At 39.4% G+C, this 17,701-nt stretch overlaps 1 protein-coding gene and 1 non-coding gene across 2 annotated transcripts in view; one reads left to right on the top strand and one right to left on the bottom strand.

Moving 5' to 3' along the window:
* HADHA (hydroxyacyl-CoA dehydrogenase trifunctional multienzyme complex subunit alpha) overlaps window positions 1-17,701 on the top strand; it is a 44,653-nt gene that overhangs the window by 14,460 nt on the left and 12,492 nt on the right. Inside the window, exons 7-12 of the mRNA XM_069582822.1 lie at window positions 2,717-2,819; window positions 5,709-5,831; window positions 6,293-6,411; window positions 8,374-8,430; window positions 12,312-12,421; window positions 16,253-16,387. Of these exons, the coding sequence (XP_069438923.1) occupies window positions 2,717-2,819; window positions 5,709-5,831; window positions 6,293-6,411; window positions 8,374-8,430; window positions 12,312-12,421; window positions 16,253-16,387 (647 nt within the window). The remainder of the gene's footprint in view (window positions 1-2,716; window positions 2,820-5,708; window positions 5,832-6,292; window positions 6,412-8,373; window positions 8,431-12,311; window positions 12,422-16,252; window positions 16,388-17,701) is intronic.
* TRNAE-CUC (transfer RNA glutamic acid (anticodon CUC)) lies at window positions 815-892 on the bottom strand. Its single transcript is given in 2 exon segments — window positions 815-850; window positions 855-892. It is a non-coding gene; the product is annotated as a tRNA-Glu (tRNA).

The raw sequence follows: 17,701 nt of genomic DNA, 5'->3' as shown, positions 1-17,701 counted from the left end.
GAACTTGAGATCCTCAGTCCTGTATATCCATTTGATCTATTTCCTCTTGTACAGAAGGTATTATATGTGTATTCATGGTAAAATTTAGAAACCAAATAAAATATGAATATATGAGATTAATGTCTTAATTTTTTTAATTCCTTAATCAAGATGATTGATCATGGGCCTTTGTTAGTCTTTAAAGAAGGGAAGGGATAAATAACATACATGTCTTGCTTTCTGAAACTTACAGTTTAATTTGTTCCTTCTCTGCACAGTAAGATCTTATCAGCTTTTCAGATCCTTGGATCTTATCTCATGATAACTGTAAGAGACCTTTTTTTTTTTTTTTTTGGCTGCTCAGCATGTGGAATCTTAGTTCCCTGACCAAGGATCAAACCCTCGACAGTGGAAGTGCAGAGTCTTAACACTGGACCACCAGGGAAGTCCCTGGACGATCTCATTGTATTCTGTAAAACCAAAAAGGGCCCATCTGGCTTTTGAATTATTAAGAAGGGGAAGGACAGTGAGACCTGGAGGCTGCAGAGCAATCTTAACATCAAACATGAGGACCGCCTGAACCTCATAGCCTCTGGCACTATAGATTCTTCAGGAAAACAGCACTCACTCCACAGAAATGCTCTTTGGAGAGAAGTTGATATGAGTTGGACACAGAAAAATGAGAAAGCTTATGGTATTCATTCTGATATTAAATAGTGTGTATTTCTTCATAGAAATTGTCAAGAGGATTTACTGAAAGAATGAATATGCCTATATATGTGTAAAAAATATAGCTGAGTTTCTTTTGTTATTGTTGGAAGAAGGGGTCATTTCCATCCCCTACCAGGGATCGAACCTGGGCCCCCTGCATAGGTTGAGAGTACAGAGTCTTAACCACTGGACCACCAGGGGAATCCCAAGTCTGAGATCCTTTCTAAAGACATTTTGAAAACGATGAAGTTTCTCAAAGTCTCTACTAATTCCAGTGTAGGAATTTTAAATATTATGCAAATGCTAGAGAAGAAACTCAAAATGACATAATTGTACAATTTTAGAAAACATGAATTTTTTTCTCCAGTTTATCAATCCATAAGACACAGATCCTACATACTGAATTAAAACAAGATATATAGACATTTTCACTTTCTTTTTTTTTTTTTTTTTTTTGATGAAGAAAAGGTTTATTATGTTACACTGGTTTGCAAATTTTTTTTTTTTTTTTTTTTAGTTTTTTATTTTTTAAATTTTAAAATCTTTAATTCTTACATGCATTCCCAAACATGGACCCCCCTCCCACCTGCCTCCCCAGAACATCTTTCTGGGTCATCCCCATGCACCAGCCCCAAGCATGCTGCATCCTGCGTCAGACATAGACTGGCGATTCAATTCACATGATAGTATACATGTTAGAATGTCATTCTCCCAAATCATCCCACCCTCTCCCTCTCCCTCTGAGTCCAAAAGTCCGTTATACACATCTGTGTCTCTTTCCCTGTCTTGCATACAGGGTCGTCATTGCCATCTTCCTAAATTCCATATATATGTGTTAGTATACTGTATTGGTGTTTTTCTTTCTGGCTTACTTCACTCTGTATAATCGGCTCCAGTTTCATCCATCTCATCAGAACTGATTCAAATGAATTCTTTTTAACTGCTGAGTAATACTCCATTGTGTATATGTACCACAGCTTTCTTATCCATTCATCTGCTGATGGACATCTAGGTTGTTTCCATGTCCTGGCTATTATAAACAGTGCTGCGATGAACATTGGGGTACATGTGTCTCTTTCAATTCTGGTTTCCTCGGTGTGTATGCCCAGAAGTGGGATTGCGGGGTCATAAGGTAGTTCTATTTGCAATTTTTTAAGGAATCTCCACACTGTTCTCCATAGTGGCTGTACTAGTTTGCATTCCCACCAACAGTGTAGGAGGGTTCCCTTTTCTCCACACCCTCTCCAGCATTTATTGCTTGCAGATTTTTGGATCGCAGCCATTCTGACTGGTGTGAAGTGGTACCTCATTGTGGTTTTGATTTGCATTTCTCTAATAATGAGTGATGATGAGCATCTTTTCATGTGTTTGTTAGCCATCCGTATGTCTTCTTTGGAGAAATGTCTATTTAGTTCTTTGGCCCATTTTTTGATTGGGTCGTTTATTTTTCTGGAGTTGAGCTGCAGAAGTTGCTTGTATATTTTTGAGATTAGTTGTTTGTCAGTTGCTTCATTTGCTATTATTTTCTCCCATTCAGATGGCTGTCTTTTCACCTTGCTTATATTTTCCTTTGTTGTGCAGAAGCTTTTAATTTTAATTAGATCCCATTTGTTTATTTTTGCTTTTATTTCCAGAATTCTGGGAGGTGGATCATAGAGGATCCTGCTGTGATTTATATCTGAGAGTGTTTTGCCTATGTTCTCCTCTAGGAGTTTTATAGTTTCTGATCTTACATTTAGATCTTTAATCCATTTTGAGTTTATTTTTGTGTGCGGTGTTAGAAAGTGATCTAGTTTCATTCTTTTACAAGTGGTACATTTTCACTTTCAAGTGGAGGTTTCTAAAACTAAAAGTCACCTGAATGTGTATCAGTGTATAAAATTTCATTATTTGATATATATAGTATGAAAATCTGGTTTGACTTTTCTTATTTTAATAATTATTTTGCTCAGTTGTATGATTTGTAAATTGTAATTGTCACTCTGATATTTTTCCCCTTCTACTCGAATCCTTGCTTGCCTATTAGGTGGGTATACCTGCTGCTTTTGACATGATGCTGACTGGTAGAAGCATTCGTGCAGACAGAGCAAAGAAAATGGGACTGGTTGACCAACTGGTGGAACCACTGGGTAAGTGTTAACATGACTCAGAATTGAGCCTTATGAAGTTATGTATTTTCTTAAAAGTGTTAATATCTTGAATATTGGTTAAAGTGAAATTCATATACTTAAGAAATGAGTCATTGTATTTCTCTACTGATGAACAATATTGAGCATGTTTTCCTGTGTGTATTGGCCATCTGCTGTATGTCTTCTTTGGGGAAATGCTTATTTAGATCATCCACCCACTTTTTGACTGGGTTGTTTACTTTTCTGATATTGAGTTGCACGAAGGTGAAAGTGAAAGCCGCTCAGTCATGTCCGACTCTTTACAACCTCATGGAATTCTCCAGGCCAGAATACTGGAGTGGGTAGCTGTTCCTTTCTCCAGAGGATCCTCCCAACCCAGGGATTGAACCCAGATCTCCCACATTGCAGGTGGATTCTTTACCAGTTGAGCCACCAGGGAAGCCCAGGAATACTGGAGTGGGTAGCCTATCCCTTCTCCAGTGGATCTTCCTGACCTAGGAATCAAACCAGGGTCTCCTTTTTTGCAGGCAGATTCTTCACTGAGCTATCAGGGAAGCCCCTACATCTGTTGCTTGTACATTTTAGAGATTAATTCCTTGTCAGTTGCTTTGTATTCAGTTATTTTCTCCCATTCTGAAGGTTGTCATTTCGTCTTGTTTATATTAATCATTTCCTTCACTGTGCAAAAGCTTTTAAGTTTTATTAGATCCCATTAATTTGCTTTTGTTTTTTATTTCCATTACTCGAGGAGGTGAGTCAAAGAGGATCTTCCTGCAATTTATGTCAGAGAGTTCTGTTTTTCTCTAAGAGTTTTATAGTTCCTGGCTTTCCATTTAGGTCTTTTATCCATTTTGAGTTTATTTTTGTGTATGGTATTAGAAAATATTCTAATTTCATACTTTTACATGTAATTCTCCAGTTTTTCCAGCACCACTTATTGGACAGGCTCTCTTTCTCTTTCCTCCATTGTAGATTTGCCTTCTTTGTCATAGATTTCTTGACCATAAGTGTGCAGATTTACTTCTGGGCCCTCTGTCCTATTCCATTGATCTATATTTCTGTTTGTAATGACTGTAGTTTGTAGTATAGTCTGAAGTCAGTGGCCTGATTCCTCTAGCTCTGTTTTTCTTTCTCAAGATTGCTTTGACTATTGGGGTCTTTTGTGTCCCCATGCAAATTTTAAGATTTCTTTCTTCTAGTTCTCTGAAAAAAGCCATTGGTAATTTGATAGGGATTGCATTGAATCTGTAGATTGCTTTGGGTAGTATAGTCTTTTTGACAATACTGATTCATCCAATCCAAGAAAATGGTATATCTTTCCATCAGTTTGCGTCATCTTCAGTTTCTTTCATTAGCATCTTATGGTTTTTAGAGTACAGATCTTTTGTCTCCTCACTTCCCTATCTTTTTACTGAGACCTCAACCTCACATATGTCAGAAGCTCTGTTTTTCTTTTTCAGTCTGTTTATATTTCTTTGCCATATAGTCACGTTTCCTGATTTTTTCTTCTTCACTGTATAATTTGCTATTAATCCAATCACCTGTATTTTTTGTTTCAGCGTTGTTTTTTCTCATATTTAGAAGTAACATTTGATTCAGTGTTAAATCTTCAATTTTCCCTTATTATGTTTCTGTTTTCCTCTATCTTCTTGAACATACAGCATGAATTTACAGTAACCTTTCTAACCTTTGTATCTGCTTATTCTATCTTTCCATTTCTGCATCTGTTTCTATCAGTCAGTTTGTCTCCTAGCTATAGGTCATTTTTTTCTTACTTTTTTTTCATGCCTTTATGATGGCTCTCTCCCTGACCTCAGATAGTTTCCTCTCATGTATGTGCAGAATGATAACTTGGCCAGAGTTTCAAGGGGCCCCTCTGTAGATCTCTGAAGTGCTTCTTTTCTATAGCAACTGATCTCCCGTATTCTTCCATAATTCCAGCATTATGACTTCCATGGACCCTGTGCACTTTTGTTATTCGGAAGTTAGTGACTTAGTTCATTTTTTGTCTCCTCCACAGAGGCTGAAAATAGGGCAGAGTTTTTAAGTGTGGCTCTTACAAGCTTTTGATTGAGAGCCTGGTAGGTGTGTGTTTTCAAAGGCTGTAAAAACAGCCTTTGGGGTTTTTGAGTCTATCTCTTTATTTTCCTCCATTCAGTAAGTTTGGTGTCAGGCAAAGGCCTCAGTGAAAAATCAGTTGATGTTTTTGGCAAGTTCCTTTCTCTGTAGAAGTACTGCTATGCTAAACATTATGACACTATGAGAGATTACACTCTAGCTTCCAGCCTCTTGCACCACCACAGATGTTCCATGGGGGAAAACTAGCTTTGTGTTTGATTTTTTCTAGTTCTGACCTATTGTATGTGACCACCAAAAGCTCTGATCATTTCACGTTCTCTCAGTAGCATCCTTCTGCCTGAGCCACATCCAGTCCTCAGCCCATGCCCAAAAGCATCATGTGCCTGCAGAAAAGAGAATGTTCACAGTTCACCTCTGACAGGCTCTTCCCTCTCTGGAATTCTATTTATATAACCTTTGTTGCTTCCACAGCTCTCCAGTATCTTTACAAATGTGATTTTGCAATTGACTTTTTTCCAGTTTTGCAGCGAGAATACGGGTCTCATGAGACATAATACATCCTACCCAGAAGTGGAAGCCAGATTTATGGGGCTTAAGATTTGTTTTCTCCCTGGAGTAGGTTGTTGCACCTTTGCTCAGTGTGACTTCTCTTTTTGAGTCCATACTGCCACCCACCAGTTTCTAGTTTGACTTAGAAAACTGCGCTGAAAATGGGTGTGAGTCTTTGGCTTTGGTTTTCCTGGGGTTTTGCCCACCTGGGACTAAGCCAAGCCTGACTGACATTCCAGTCTGTTGTGTTCATCTTTACAGGACCAGGAGTAAAACCTCCAGAGGAACGGACAATTGAATACCTAGAAGAAGTTGCAATTACTTTTGCCAAAGGACTAGCTGATAAAAAGATCACTCCAAAGAGAGACAAGGGATTGGTGGAAAGTGAGTGTCATTTTTAAAGAACAAAGTCACAGCTTCTTTCCAGGGAATTTAATTTGACTTGCTATAAATTTGAATAAGGAAAAGATAAGTGCATTGTTTACTCTTAAGTATAAACTCAGCCTTAGAGGGTGCAATAACTCTGCTCAAAGCTCTAGTCCTGGACCTTCCATTGATTAAAGACATTTTCAGAAAAAACTTTTTATTTTGGAAAATTTAAAGTAATACCAAAATGGAATAATATAATTGTGTAATAAATACCATGTACCCAACACTCAGCTTTAATGCTTATCAACTTAAGTTTAAAGAAGTGCTTAGGTTGCAGTTTAGATTGTGTATATCAGAGTAAAGAGCAGTTCTTTCAGAGAGCTAGAATCACTGCATTTTTGTGGAGTTTACAGAACAAACTAATAAAGGAGGCTAAGCTATTACCAGTAAGAAGCTAATAGCATTTTACCTTACAGAAATGACGTCATACGCCTTGAGTATTCCATTTGTCAGGCAACAGATTTACAAAAAGGTGGAAGAAAAAGTACAAAAGCAGACCAAAGGCCTTTATCCTGCACCCCTGAAAATAATTGATGTGAGTCTTTACCCCATCCTCCAACATCTTTCATGTTTCTTCCCTCTGTCTAGAGCAGTACTCTTTATTGCCATTCTGCACCATGCATGCCAGCACTAAAGTTCTTCATGCTGCTGTCAAAATACTTAACTAAAATAACACATGAGCATAGCAAGCTATGGGGATTTACAGAAATGGATATTTGGGGGAAATTAGTGCCAGCATACTTTTTAGTTGATGAGCTTAAAACGACCAGTTATAAACCAGGAAAGGAACCTATGTCTTATCAGTATAATAAGGCCAGTAAAATATCAGGCATTAATTAAGAGGTAGTCGAAACAAAATTAATGGCTGTATTTTGTCCTTAGTCAAAACTATGGTCATTACCTAAAATATCTCATCGACTCTCCAATGCCACAATTATGAAAAAGATGTAATGATGTAGAGAAGCTCTGGAAAAGATAAGAGAGGATACTTAAAATCATCACAGAGTTGAAGAAACTTCTGTCTAAAGGTAGACTTTAAAACTTATAAAATCTTCAATCTGAAAAGTCTAAGCTTTAAAGAGCATATGATCAAAGACTTCAGAATTGGAGACTGAATTGGTCAGCAAATATGTTTTGAGCCAAAGACACCAAAATACATTAGTTATGAAACATGGTCCCCTACCCTCATTCACCTGATAGTCTGGGTTGGGGAGATTGAACATATATATGTGGTAAGGCAGATGTCAGGTTGAAGGGTGGTATGCAGCTGCAGGGGGTTAATGCCAGATAATCAGGATAGAGGAAAATTGCTAAATTCACTGAGAAGGGAACAATCCCTATGAGCCAGAGAATTAGGTAGAGCCTCATGGAATTTGACTTGAGCCCTGAAAAACAGGCAGAGAGTAGATGAAAAGAAAATAGTGCCAGGTAGGGATGGGCATTTTGAATAAAGTTACAGAAGTTGGAAAGCATGAGGCTCTTTAAGAAACATTGAATGATATCAGTTTTTGTGGAAGGATTATGAAATGTCTTCAGGCAGGCAGACTGAAGCTATATTTTAGAAGATAATGATTAAGTAAGAAATTTGACCTTTGTCCTATATAGGTCATAGAGAACCATCCTCATGGTGGTGAGTAAAAATGAATTAGAAATAGACAAAGAAGAACAGTGAACTAGGAAACTATGCTGGTAATTCAGACTTGAAGTCTGAATAAGATCCTGAGATAGAATAGTAAAAGCGAAAATACGAGGGTAGTAAGAGACTTGCCAAAGAGAAGAGTTCGATTTTAGAAGTGTTGAGGTTAGGTATTTCAGGAAGTTAAGACAGAGAAGTCAGTTCAGGATATAGATTTACTTATTATTTTTTTAATCATCAATAAATTATGGTGATCGAGTACACAGTTATTTCTTTTATACTTGCCTTTGTAGTTAGGATAGTACTTAACCCCAAATGTTAAATTGGATTTCACGGAGATCATGATTAACGTGGTAAACTAAATGATGTTACTGAGGATGGATGAATAGAGGGAGAAAGAGCTGAAAGTGGAACTTAGGGGACCTGCTCTTATTTGAAAAACAGGAGAGGAGCTGGACAAATAATTTGAGGAGGAGGGAAGGAAGTGAAGAGGAAACAGTAAACTTATTGTTGAACTCAGAAAGGGGTGACAACAACTCTTTCTGTGACAAAGTAACAGGATTCAAAGGATGAGGTAGGATTGAGCTGTGGAACCTCCGTATGCTTTTCATGTTCTGACTTTAATTCTCTTTCCTTCTATTTTATTTCCTCCCATTTTATGCTAGGTTTAGCAGTAGCCTCAGAGATGGAGAATTAACTGTCTTAAGTAATAAGGCACTCAGTCCTCTTCTCTTTCTCAGTTCAGTTTAGACTTCTGACTTACTTTTTGAAGACTAACAACACTAGAAATCTTTTTTCAGCATTACTGTACATCTCAACAGTCCATTCCAACAAGGAACAAGTGCTCTCTATGTGTTTTAGGTGGTGAAGACTGGAATCGAGCAAGGGAGTAATGCTGGCTATCTCTCTGAATCTCAGGTAAAATCATTTCCTTTCAGTGTTTTATTATTGGAGACAGGAAAACCAAGATCTGAAATGCTGTGTGTAAAACTGAAAAAAGAAAAACTATTCAAAGTCTAGTAAAAAATAAATGTTTTCTTCTGGTGGTTGAGCCAGTAGAAAACATTAATCTCACTGAGCCGGTAGATGCTAAGAAAACCATAGTAGTCCCTAGATGTTGGGATGGACAAAAAAGTCATTTCAGTTTTTCTGTTAAGACACTATGGAAGGGCTTCCCTGGTGGTCCAGTGGTTAGGAGTCCACCTGCTGATGCAGAGGACACAAGTTCAGTCCCTAGACAGAAGGGTTCTACAAGCCGTGGGGCAGCTGAGCCCACGCACTGTAGGACCCATGAGCCGCAACTGCTGAAACCCACACCCCCTAGAGCCTGTGCTCCGCAACAAGAGAAGCCCCACAGTGAGGAGCCCAAGCACTCCAACAAGAGAGTACCCCCACTCACCGCAACTAGAGAGAACCCATGTGCTGCAACAAAGACCTAGCACAGCCAAAAATAAATTTTTTATATATATATAAAGAAATTAAAGCCAAATAAAAGATGAAGAAACCCCAATAAACTTTTTGGCCAATCCAGTATTTGAACTTGCTCTCAATAACGGCTTCCCTTACTTCCCTTGTGGCTCAGCTGGTAAAGGATCTACCTGCAGTGTGGGAGACCTGAGTTCAATCCCTGGGCTGGGAAGAACCCTTGGATAAGGGAAAGACTACCCACTCCAGTATTCTGGCCTGGAGAATTCCATGGACTAGACAGTCCATGGGGTTGCCAAGAGTTGGACATGACTGAGCAACTTTCACTTTTCACTTTTGCTCAGTAACGAGGGTATAACTAGGAAAAGCAGAGATAGAGTTATAATCCTTTCAGAAGGAATTGTTTGGACTTTTTGTTCTGTAGATGGGCTGGTTTCATTGTGACATAATACACTGGTAGGGAAATATGATTCTTACTTGTTAGGCCTACAGATAAAACTGAATCCCAGCCTCCCTTTGGTAAACTAGAAGGGAAATTTTTTGCACCCACTAAAACAAAAAAACAGAGTGACTCAGGAACCAACCTCACCCATTCTACTTCCTAACAAATTGGTGGATTATAGATTTTAGTGGATTCGATTGTTTTGAAGTTTTAAGCAATCACTGAAGGATGATTCAGTTCAATTCAGTCGCTCAGTCATATCTGACTCTTTGCGACCCCATGAACCACAGCACACCAGGCCTTCCTGTCGATCACCAACTGCCGGAGTCTACCCAAACCCATGTCCATTGAGTCAGTGATGCCATCCAACCATCTCATCCTCTGTCATCCACTTCTCCTCCTGCCCTCAATCTTTCCCAGCATCAGGGTCTTTTCAAATGAGTCAGCTCTTCGCATTAGGTGGTCAAAGTATTGGAGTTTCAGCTTCAACATCAGTCCTTCCAATGAACACCCAGGACCAATCTCCTTTAGGATGGACTGGCTGGATCTCCTTGCAGTCCAACGGACTCTCAAGAGTCTTCTCAAAAAAAAAAAAAAGTCTTCTCCAATACCACAGTTCAAAAGCATCAATTCTTCGGCACTCAGCTTTCTTTATAGTCCAACTCTCACATCCATACATGACTACTGGAAAAACCATAGCCTTGACTATTTGGACCTTTGTTGACAAAGGAATGTCTCTGCTTTTTAATATGCTGTCTAGGTTGGTCATAACTTTCCTTCCAAGGAGTAAGCATCTTTTGATTTCATGGCTGCAGTCACCATCTGCAGTGATTTTAGAGCCCAAAAAAGTAAAGTCAGCCACTGTTTCCACTGTTTCCCTATCTACTTGCCATGAAGTGATGCGACTGGATGCCATGATCTTCGTTTTCTGAATGTTGAGCTTTAAGCCAACTTTTTCACTCTCCTCTTTCACTTTCATCAAGAGGCTCTTTAGTTCTTCTTCACTTTCTGCTATAAGGGTGGTTCATCTGCATATCTGAGGTTATTGATACTTCTTCTGGCAATCTTGATTCCAGCTTGTGCTTCCTCCAGCCCAGCATTTCTCATGATGTATTCTGCATATAAGTTAAATAAGCAGGGTGACAACATACAGCCTTGATGTCCTCCTTTTCCTATTTGGAACCAGTCTGTTACAGTTCCATGTCCAGTTCTAACTGTTCCTTCCTGACCTGCATACAGGTTTCTCAAAAGGAAAGTCAGGTGGTCTGGTACTCCAATCTCCTTCCGAATTTTCCAGATGGTAAAGCATCTGCCCGCAATGTGGGAGACCCAGGTTTTATCCTTGGGTCGGGAAGATCCTGTGGAGAAGGAAATGGCAACCCACTCCAGTACTCTTGCCTGGAAAATTCCATGGACTGAGGAGCCTGATAGGTTACAGTCCATGGGGTCACAAAGAGTCAGACATGACTGAGCAACTTCACTTTCACTTTCCTAAGGCCCACCCGACTTCACATTCCAGGGTGTCTGGCTCTAGGTGAGTGTGTAATCACACTGTCGTGATTATCTGGGCCGTGAAGATCTTTTTTATACAGTTCTTCTGTGTATTCTTGCCACCTCTTCTTAATATCTTCTGCTTCTGTTAGGTCCGTACCATTTCTGTCCTTTCTTGAGCCCATCTTTGCATGAAATGTTCCCTTGGTATCTCTAATTTTCTTGACGAGATCTCTAGTCTTTCCCATTCTATCGTTTTCCTCTCTTTCTTTGCATTGATTGCTGAGTAGGGCTTTCTTATCGCTCCTTGCTATTCTTTGGATGATTGCTCTTCAGTAACACAAAAGGTATCTGAAGAACTCAGGACAAATTCCAGAGAAAACATTCTTTATCCTGGGTTGCTTACCATAGTGCACTCTGATGAATTCCTTTACATTATCACCAAATACAATAACACATACACATATGTATACAAAGATTGAAGCATATTTCACAAAATAATTAGCCTGTACACTGTACTCAGTATTTTCTGTCTGTTCTACTTACTACAATGCACTAAATTCATGTCCACTGATGGATTTCTGCCTGTAGTTTGAAAAATCACTGACTTACTGAATAGAACCTACTTTACAAGACTAGCAGAACATTGTTTCATGTTCTATTCAGACATGAAGACAGCATTATTAGCAGTGATTCCTTCTTTGAAATGCTATTTCTAACCATGTAATTGAACCAGTAAATTCTAGTAATGTTGATGATGGTAATAGCTAAAACCCAGTCATTTTACGAGTGCTCTCATTGACTCTCCACAACAATACTGTAAAATAGGTATTGTTTTTCCCATTTTAATGATGAAGAAAGCTTCACAACTGGGAAATGGCAGGGCCAGGCTTTAAACCCAGTTCTTTCAAATACAGATTCTAAATCTCATGCTCTTATCCACTAACTTGAAACTTGTTCTCTGTAAATGTTAAGATACATTTAAAGTGGTAAATATCACATGGGGCAGCCTACTACCTTGGAAAGAGAACTGAAGTTGGAGTCATAATGCCTGGATTCAAGTTCGTTTTCTGCCACTTTGAGGCAGGGTAGCTTTGAGCAAGGTCACTTAATTTCTCTGAGCCTCATCTTCCCAGTCTTTAAAATGAGAGTGGTGGTTGAGATAATTGGTCCGCTCTAGTTCTGTGAAAAAAGTTGCCACGACCTCTGATGTAGAGAATCTTGAGAGCTTAGTTATATCCAGAACCTTGCAAAGCAATCGTCAGAAGTACAGATGAGGAAAGTGAGAGAAAGACCCTCAGCAGGAGGTGACCAACTTCTGCAGCTCAGGACCTGAGGCTTAGCACATGTTGCCCCTGCTCTGTAGAGGAACTGACCCAAAGGAATCCATGTCTCCAAGACTGGGAAGCTCTACCTTTTCTTCTTCCTCTTTACTTTCCAGAGATTTGGAGAGCTCGCAATGACCAAAGAATCAAAAGCCTTGATGGGACTTTACCGTGGTCAAACCCAATGCAAGAAGAATAAATTTGGAGCTCCGCAGAAGGAGGTTAAGTAAGTTCAACTCTGCCTAAGAAGCCCCTGTGGACTTCAGCACATGCTAAGCTCACTGATGCCTCAGTCTTGCCCTAAGCCGCTTTTGCCCTGCTTGGCATAGACCCCTGTCCTACCGTGGACTTCGTGGCCTTCAGCGTCGTGCTTGTGCTGAGTCTTCTCCAGACCTCTCTGTTGTTGTTTAGTCCCTCAGTCATGTCTGACCCTTTTGTGATGCCATGAACTGTAGCCCGCCAGGCTCTTCTGTCCATGGAATTCCCTAGGCAAGAATACTGGAGTGGGTTGCCATTGCTTTCTCCAGGGGATCTTCCCAACCCAGGGGTCGAACCCATGTCTTCTGCATCAGCAGGTGGATTCTTTACCACTGAGCCACCTGGGAAGCTCTCCAGACTCCTCTAATGGCTCCTATAGAGGCATTCTTGTGTCACCACTCGTGTCCCCTAGAAATCTGGTTTAGGTTTCCCCTTCCTAAACCAAATACACACACTGTGTCCTGATTGATGACCTTGTCTATTCCTGTGACTTGAGATACCATCTCTGGGAATTCATACTTTTCCCTCATTAAAAAACATAAAGCCTTAGAAATTCCCTGGTGGTCCAGTGGTTAGGACTCCAAGCTTCCACTGCCAGGTGCCTGGGTTCAGTCCTTGGTTGGGGAACTAAGATTCCACAGGCCTCAGCACAGCAAAAAACAAAACAAAACCATAAAGCCTTATTCTAGACGCTAAAGGCTTGTCCTTTGTTTCACTTGTAGCCTAAATATGAGTCCCCTTACCTGTTTCCTATCTATTCTCTTTAGCAAGGCTTTCAATGTTATGCTGCCTCAATAGCTCTTCAGCATCTGAAGTTTAATAATGTCCCTAAACTCACCCTCTTGCTCAGTGGTTCTTAACCTGGGCACTGTTGCCACCAGGGGACATTTGACAGTGTCAGGAGGCATTTTTAGGTGTCACAACTGGGGAGGGAGGGATGGAACTAGCATCTGGTGGCCAGTGGCCAGGAGTGTTGCTCAACATCCTGCAGTACATAGGAGAGCCACAAAACAAAGTCACCTGTCCAAAATGCTGGTAGTGCCAAGACTGAGAAACACTGTCTAGCTGAATTACACAAAGGGGCTTGTGAAAGCAGCTAATGTTACTTCCTTCTCCTTTACAACCATCTCTCATCTTTAATGAGATTCAAATCTAAAGCAGAAGAGGAAATCAGTAAGAAGTCCAGGTAAGACAGATTCTTGCCAAGACGACTGATTTCCAAATTAGAATATGAAATACAGTCTTCACTGCTTGTCCAGCACAGATAGTGATCGGTATCAATCTGTTATCAATCTGTGTCAATCTGCCTGTGAATCACCAAGGTTGGCAAGTATCTCACATTCAGTGGCTGAGAGCAGTTACTTCCATGCTGCAGTGGAATGATGATAGCCACTTTAATCTGTACTTCTTCACACATCCTATAAAAATTTACCATTAAATTTTAAATTATAAATATTTACTTTTAAGAAACCTAGTTAGCCACTCCAAACTCCTATTCTGGTCTGCATGTAACTCTTACTGTTATAATATATATGATATCACCCAGAGAAGCTGTTACTCTGTACCAATACACAGAAAAGACAGGCAGCATGCATATGAAACCCATGGAAAAAGAAACAAATGAGAATCAAAATACTTAAGCTTATGAAAACTCTGCCCCACAATCTCCACAGTGCAAAAGAAAACTGTAGCAGAATGCTCTCGGACTTGAATTCTGTGACCTTAAGTAAATACTTGCAGATAAGAAAAAGAATTACTTTGAATTAAAAATTTAAAAACTCAGAACTAAACAGACAGAAAAACAGGATGATGTAAGAGTTGACCTAACTTGGGGAAATAAATTGAAGGAAAAGATAACATCATGTTAGAAATGAAGAATAAATTATAAGGTATGCAAGGCAGACTAGGTTGAACCGAAAATTTAATAAATTGAAGACAGGGCATCCCCCTTCCTGCTTCCCTAGTTGTCAGTCGTAGTTCCACTTCTGTTTCTCTAGGCCTCTTCCCCTTTGCCTCGGGGAGTAATTTGAATTCCTTACCTATTTTCTCTTTTCAAAAAATAATTTTTTGTATGAAGAATGCATTCTTACTATCCTTTTTTAAAAAACTTTTAAAAATACTAGATGAATCTGTTTTGTGTTTATGATTTGAATGTTTTATTAGCAATATAAAAGGGATCTATCAGTATGGGTCCTGTAACTTGCTCTTTTTAGTCAGTGGTACAACTTGGGAGAGAGACTGTGTATGATCGTTACATGCCAGTTAACTTGTTCCTTTTCGTCACCTACTGATGGACTGGTGGTGGTTCCCAGTTTTTTCATTATTGTAAACATTACATGACTCTTCATGCTGGCATGTCATCTTATGCATAAGTCCATTTCCCTGGAGTAGATAGTAGAATTACTGGGTCATAGAGGATACAGTTTTTGGTTTTAATACATTTGACCTCCTCTATAGGGCAAAGTATACTTAGCGACTAAACCACCACCACCATACTTCTATCACCTACACATGAAAGAACCAGTTTTTTTACATCCTCACCTTCATAGTTACTTTTTAAACTTTTGCCAACCTAGTGGGGAGAGTGTCTGGTTTTAATTTGCATTTCCCAGATTATTAGGGAGATTGGGCATTTTATTGGCAATCTATCTTCTTTTATGAATTGCTTTGTATAAACCCCAGCCCATTTTATTGGGTTATTGTTATCAATACGTGTGTTCTTTATAGTTCTCTAGTAGCAATCTTTTGTCTGCTATGCATGTTGCAAGTTTCTTCCTCTTCTGTGGTTGTCTTAATTTTTGTGGGGTCATTTCTCAAGAAAATTTTTTAATTTCAATGCAGTAAATATATGAACAAGTTTTTCAGCTCCTATTCTTTATATTTTTCTACCCTATTTTTCTCATGTTCTCCAGTTACTTAACACTCACCATGTAAAATATGTGTATTATCACAAAACTGCATTTGAAAGATGCTCCCTGGAGTTGAAATTAGGTTTTTTTTTCAGGTCTTGAATAAGATTTTTGAATATCAGAATTGTTAGGAATGAGGCAGCTCTAATTTAGATCTGCAGTGCTGTAAACTTGGGCTTCTTTTATGAAGAAAGTTGTTCTGAAAATTTTTTTAGTTACTAATGGGAAAATGGCATATTGTTTCAGAACTATAGAAAACTAAAGAGTCATCAGACATGAACTCTGTCCCTCAGAAAGCTTAGAATTTAGTTGAGGAGACAAAAATAATGTACATGAAAGCCATTCTAGAATACTGTGGTATAAGCCAAATGGTTCTGATAAGTTCAAGAGGAATTCAGGGCTGGAAAAGGCAGACACATGTATGGAGGTGTTTGAGGGAAGGCTTTTGAGCCAATCCAAGTAAAGCATGATAAAGGCACAGATTTCAGGAGAAATGAAAGATGATTGGAAAATGACAAAATCACTAACAAGTAGTTGAAAAGAGAATTAGTCTTTGTGCCCATCACTGCAAGTTGGCCTTTGTTTGAAGAAAAGTACTCGTGAATTTAAGCATAATCTGGGTTGTTTTATTTTGTTTTCAGTCATCTCGGGAATGATTGAAAATCAGTATAACTCTTTTTAGGTAAACCAATTCTTTTAGACCTACTGGATTTTTGCATTTAACTTTAAAAATCTGTCATTTATGAAAGGTGTCTTTGTAGATACAAATGGTTTTAAATACTTTATTGTTGTCCCTGCTTTAGTTGGTTTATTGGATGATAACCTGGGCAGTCCCACTTTTTACTGAATTAAGAGCATTTATCAAAAGTCATTTCATCCTTTCCTTTCAGGCAGCTTGCCGTTCTTGGTGCAGGGCTGATGGGAGCCGGCATTGCTCAAGTCTCCGTGGATAAGGGCCTACAGACCATACTTAAGGACACTACACTGCCCGCGCTGGGTCGAGGACAGCAGCAGGTGTTCAAAGGGTGAGCCTGCTCTCTCTGCCTTTGCTGGGAGAGTAGAATGTGTTTTGATTTTCACCATCACAGTTTCCTTTTTCCTGAACATGATCTGTACTGGATACTCCATATTTAAGTCTTATTTCTTTGATTTTGAGAAACACTAATTCCTTCTTTCACTTTTTTTAAATTTTTGCTGTTGCAGACAATGTTATTATAAATCATTAATATCACTGGGGTCTATAGTCTTTGAGTGCAGAAGAGAAAACCTTATGTATTGATGTTTTTAAATATCATGTACGTTATGCTTTGGTATCAGACTAGAAATTGCCCTATATGTGAATTTTAATTGCTGTATTGTTTTAGAATACTGAAACAGCATGACTGTGTGTGTCTATGGAGAGAACTGAGATTTGGGATATGAGGAAACGTGTAATTGCATCCTGAAGATAGGGCTGGGATCTGCACTTGTGAGCCTCGTATTTCTCCTGGCGTGACCATGGAGAAGCAGTTAACGGATTTGGCTCCATAGTGTCTGGATCTTATGGACTGTGTCTCCATCCTCCCTCTGAATTAATAAAAGGGGAATATTATTCTCCCTCTTGCCCCTCCCCCTTCTCATACCCCAGCCCCAGCCCCATAATGCAGAGGGGAAAGTGGAACAGCAAACTTGGCAAAACTGGGATCGGTTTCAGCTCATTTCTCTGCTGCAGTGTAATGGACTGTCTGAGGCTGGCTGCACTTTGACTGTCTTACATGTGACTTTTAGCTGAGTGAGCTTTTTGTTTCTTAAATGAATTATGTAGCTTACACATGTTTTTACCCCTTTTCTGCAGAGAGGCTCATATATTGCTGCCATAATACCATGCACCACCTCGCAGGTTTAATCATGTTGGCAGATAGCCACTATCTTAATGTCAAGATAGCAAGGTGCTGTAGTAAAAGAGATTCAGAGCCCCAAAATGGCACATGCTTGGTAACCATTGCCCTGAGGCCAGCATGCAAGTGTTCCCAAACAGCGTTTCATTCTGTCACCCAAATGAGAAATTGCTGCTCTAGAGTAACCTTTTCTCCTCGATCTCTTTTGGATCCAGCTGTCCTGGGTTTCCCTTTTGGCCTTAGAAACATCAGGCTCTGGTGAGTGCCCCTCACTGCACTATTGACTCGGGACATACACATCTCCAGTCCTCCCTTAGGAATAGTTCCATTAGGCATCAGAATTAGAGCAATTAATAATGCTTTGAACATTCAGAGGCATCTTATTTGTTGACTGCCAACATAGCTGCCAGAAACCAGGATATTTGAATCCATACTTTAAGACTTTGACTACTACTTTGAACT

This window comes from Ovis canadensis, chromosome 3 (assembly GCF_042477335.2).
Source record: "Ovis canadensis isolate MfBH-ARS-UI-01 breed Bighorn chromosome 3, ARS-UI_OviCan_v2, whole genome shotgun sequence".
NCBI classification, from domain to species: Eukaryota; Metazoa; Chordata; class Mammalia; order Artiodactyla; family Bovidae; genus Ovis; species Ovis canadensis.
The sequence above is the reverse complement of the archived record's forward strand: the minus strand, read 5'-3'. Positions and strand labels throughout refer to the sequence as shown.